Source organism: Spermophilus citellus (genome assembly GCF_964194105.1).
Source record: "Spermophilus citellus genome assembly, chromosome: 1".
NCBI lineage: Eukaryota > Metazoa > Chordata > Mammalia > Rodentia > Sciuridae > Spermophilus > Spermophilus citellus.
The window spans coordinates 92,151,600-92,155,580 of NC_138182.1; the positions used below are offsets into that span (position 1 = coordinate 92,151,600).

The window sequence follows — 3,981 nt, forward strand, 5'->3', positions numbered from 1 at the left end:
TACTGGAGCAAGCCTGGAAGCCACTTCAGCAGAGGTCAAGGCTCCTCTGTTCTGAGATGACACCTGATCCAGTCCCTGAGGCGATGATGGTTCAGATGGTCATTGTCAGGAAGCTCGAGGACCAACTGTCTTCACACTGTTTTAATGTGGAACTTAATGTAAACATATTTATTACAGCTAAGAAAAGGCCATTAAGCTTCTTTACTGGGAAAAATTAGGTTCACCTCAAATAGTCAGTCATCTTGCACAGAGAATATTCAGGGTAACTGAAGACAAACACAGAGAACTGTGGGAGGCGAGCCCCTTTTCAAGCTTGCTAAACTTGATTTCCCTACATACTATGCTAAGGACACCAGTGCTCAGATGAAAGGACCTCTGTGGGGGTGGCAGGCACTGGAACTAGAGCATCCAGTCGGGGTGACCCGTGGGCATGCTGGGTTGGGCTGGTATTATTATGCACATAAAGTAATGATTCTTTTTTAGAGAGAGAATTTTCTTGGGAATCACAAAATCCAAATTCTTTTTTTTATATTTATTTTTTTAGTTTTAAGTGGACACAGCATCATTATTTTACATTTATGTGGTGCTGAGGATTGAACTCTATGCCTCAAGCACGCTAGGCAAACTCTTTACCACTGAGCCACAACCCAGCCCCCAAATCCAAATTCTTTATTTTACAATGAGAAGAACTGGAGCCAAAGAGACACAGAAAATCTCTAAGTTAGCATCCCCCGTGCCCCGCCCCATGGTCCTCACTGTGGGGCTGTTTTTCCTTCCTGGGAAGTGAACTCACTTCTCAGTTTTGATAGCCAGTGTACACACAGGTCACAGGAGGAAGCATCATCAAAGGAAGAGGATTATTTGGGGTTTAACAAAAATTACCACAAGGCTTAATTTCCTTCAGGACAAATAATTTTGGAAATACACCAAGTGAGTGTGTGATTAAGATGAAAATATCGGGCTGGGGCTGGGGCTGTGGCTCAGTGGGAGAGCACTTGTCTCTCACGTGTGAGGTACTGGGTTTGATCCTCAGCACCACGTAAAAATACATAAATAAAATAAAGGTATTTTTATATAAAAATATTTTAAAGAGAAAAGAAAGTGTGCCGTGACTGCAGACTCTGCAGGAAGGTGGTGGCATCTTGCCTGACACAGTCTGGCTGGTCACCTGAGGGGAGGGAGGGAGGGGAGGGAGAGGGTGGGAGAAAGAAAGTCTCCTGCACAGTGTTTTTCTATACAGCCTCTGGGGCAGGAACGGTGAACATTCTCCCCATATTCCCTGTGCTCCTCCAATGTATCATCCATAACCACAATTGTTTCTTCATTGTAATGATACACCTATATGATTACAAATTTCCTTTCCCTTTTTATCTCTCCTTTTTGCCAAAAGCTTTACTTTTAATTTTTCCTTTAATTAATTAATTAATTAAATTATTTGGTACCCGGAATTGAACCCAGGGATACTTAACCATTGAGCCACATCCCCAGCCCTTTAAAAAAAAACATTTTATTTATAGACAGAGTCTTGCTTAGGGCCTCAATAGGTTGCTAAGGCTGGCTTTGAGCTTTTGATCCTCCCGCCTCAGCCTCCAGAGTCACTGGGATTACAAGTGTGTACTACTGTGCCTTGCAAGCTTTAATTTTTATACTTTAAATTTTATGCTTTTGTGATGGAAATATCAGACCTGAATGAAATGAAATTATAACATCATTATGAGGAAGAGTCTATGCCTGGGGAAAGGGTTAATTCTCCTATACTGTGTAACTCTCTGAACACTGTACAAACGTAGGTACATCACTTAATTGCTAGGCCAATTAACAGCTGTCAACTGTGAACTTATAGGCTTAGTTCTTTGGGAGGGAACTTGAGTTACTGCTGCGTGTAGTGAGGGCCACTTCATGAGAACACTCACAGGTGTTGTACTCTCCTTGTTCTACACCCGTGAACTACTTAACCTAGTTCCCTGTGCATGGTCTTCCATCACGTAGGCAAGAATTCAAACCCACCAGTGTTGGGATGGTTATGAAATGATGTCAGATCTCCCATCAAAACCCCTTGTAACATCAGCTTGAGGCCCAGAACTTCAGAGCACCAGCTCATTTTGGTCCACAGGCTTAAATAAAGAAGTTCTTAATAAATAAGCAGAAACTTCTTCAGCTCTTCTAGTGGCGCTTGGTCTCCTGCTGAGCGTGATTTCTATAACACTTCCATTTAATGCATTTAATAATAAAATAAAAACATTTTTACTCTGTGTAAAAAACATCACTAGACAGTAAGAACAGGATTATTTCGATATGACTCAGTGAGTATTCCCTCTTAGAGCTGCTTTATAAGTTCAATGGGTTATGCCAATAACTTCACTCATTAGTTCAGCTAATGAGTCAGGATATATTTTATAAGGTTGCCAACATTATTGTAAATATGTCAGGTTCACTAAAGGACATGTTTCTCAGTTTTCTCCCTGATCTGCCTTCTCGGCGTTGCTGGGACGCGCATCAGGAGTGGAGCTGGGCAGGTCGTTGAGCCTGCTGTGTCAGGAGAGCCGTGGGTGCAAGCGTTATCGCAGAGCAGAGCTGGACCCTGCAGCGGTGAGCACACACTGTTGGTCCAGAGCAAGGCTCAGTGGGAACCTGTCACACGTCCTCCCTCCATCAGGTCCACAGCATGGCGTCCACGGCCAACCACACGGTGGGGATGGAGTTCTACCTCACACTATTCTCCGAAGCCCAGGAGCTCCAGCTTGCACACGGCTTCCTGTTCTTGCTGATTTACCTGGTGGCACTAGTGGGGAACCTTCTCATCATCCTCCTAGTCACCGTGGACCAGTGTCTCCACACCCCCATGTACTTCTTCCCGAAGAACTTGTCCCTCCTGGATGCTTGCCTTGTCTCAGTCACTGTCCCCAACTTCATTGTGAGCTCCTTGGGCCACAGGAACACCATCTCTTTCCCAGGATGTGTCTCACAGGTCTTGTTGGTGACTCAGTTTGCTGGGACTGAGCTTTTCACCCTCACGGCCATGTCCTACGACCGCTATGTGGCCATCTGCCACCCCCTGCACTATGACATCATCATGAACAGGGGGCTCTGTGTGCAGATGGTAGCTGTCTCCTGGTTCCTTGGGGGCATCTTTGGGGTCTTATACTCTGCAGGAACTTTCTCTTTATCTTTCTGTGGCTCCAGAAAACTCCCACAACTTTTCTGTGATGTCCCCTCTCTGCTGAAGATTTCTTGCTCAAAGTCACATGTCACCATTGATGTTACTGTGGTCATTGGAGTCACATTTGGACTTTCCTGTGTTGTGTCCATTGGATTTTCATATGTGTACATTTTCAAAACTGTCACAAGAATGCCATCCTCACAAGGACGGTCAAGAGCCTTCTCCACGTGCTCACCCCATCTCATAGTGGTGACCACATTTTTTGTGACAGGCATCACTGCCTATTTGAAGCCAGTGCAGAAATCCCCACATCCTGTGGACTTTCTGGTGTCTGTTCTCTATTCCGTGATGCCTCCGTCTTTGAACCCTGTGATATACAGCCTGAGGAACAAGGACGTCAAAGCCTCTCTGTGGAAGATTTATGGAAACTGTGTCATAAGTATTACAGGGGAAACAAGAGAACTAGTTTGTAGGAAGGATCAGTGACATGTCTTTTTGTTGTTGCTGTGTGTGTTTTTAATAATTATGTAGATCTTCGTGATGTAATGTAAATAAATCAATATCTTGACTCAAGTACTCAATTTAACTTAAAAGTTCAGGAATGAGATTTTCAGGTCTGTGATCAGCTCCATGACCTCAGAACCTGTGTGAGCTGGACACGTGTTCCTCCAGTGTTTCCATGTAATTTGCTCAGGAGCACATGGTGGGCTCTGGATGAGGCTTGCAAGCTGCCGGGCTCCAGCTCTGAGGAACTGGTGCACACATTCCTTCACCTTGCAGAAGGGACCTTGCCGATGTGATGAGGCAGTGTGGAATGGGCA

The 3,981-nt window shown here is 44.7% G+C and overlaps 1 protein-coding gene across 1 annotated transcript; it reads left to right on the forward strand.

The window, feature by feature from the left end:
• Positions 1-2,665: 2,665 nt before the first annotated feature.
• LOC308643772 (olfactory receptor 14A2-like) lies at positions 2,666-3,646 on the forward strand (the record flags this gene model as incomplete). Its single annotated transcript, XM_081283976.1, has 1 exon — positions 2,666-3,646. The coding sequence occupies one exon, from the start codon at positions 2,666-2,668 to the stop codon at positions 3,644-3,646; it is 981 nt and encodes a 326-aa protein (XP_081140102.1).
• Between the last annotated feature and the right edge of the window lie 335 nt (positions 3,647-3,981).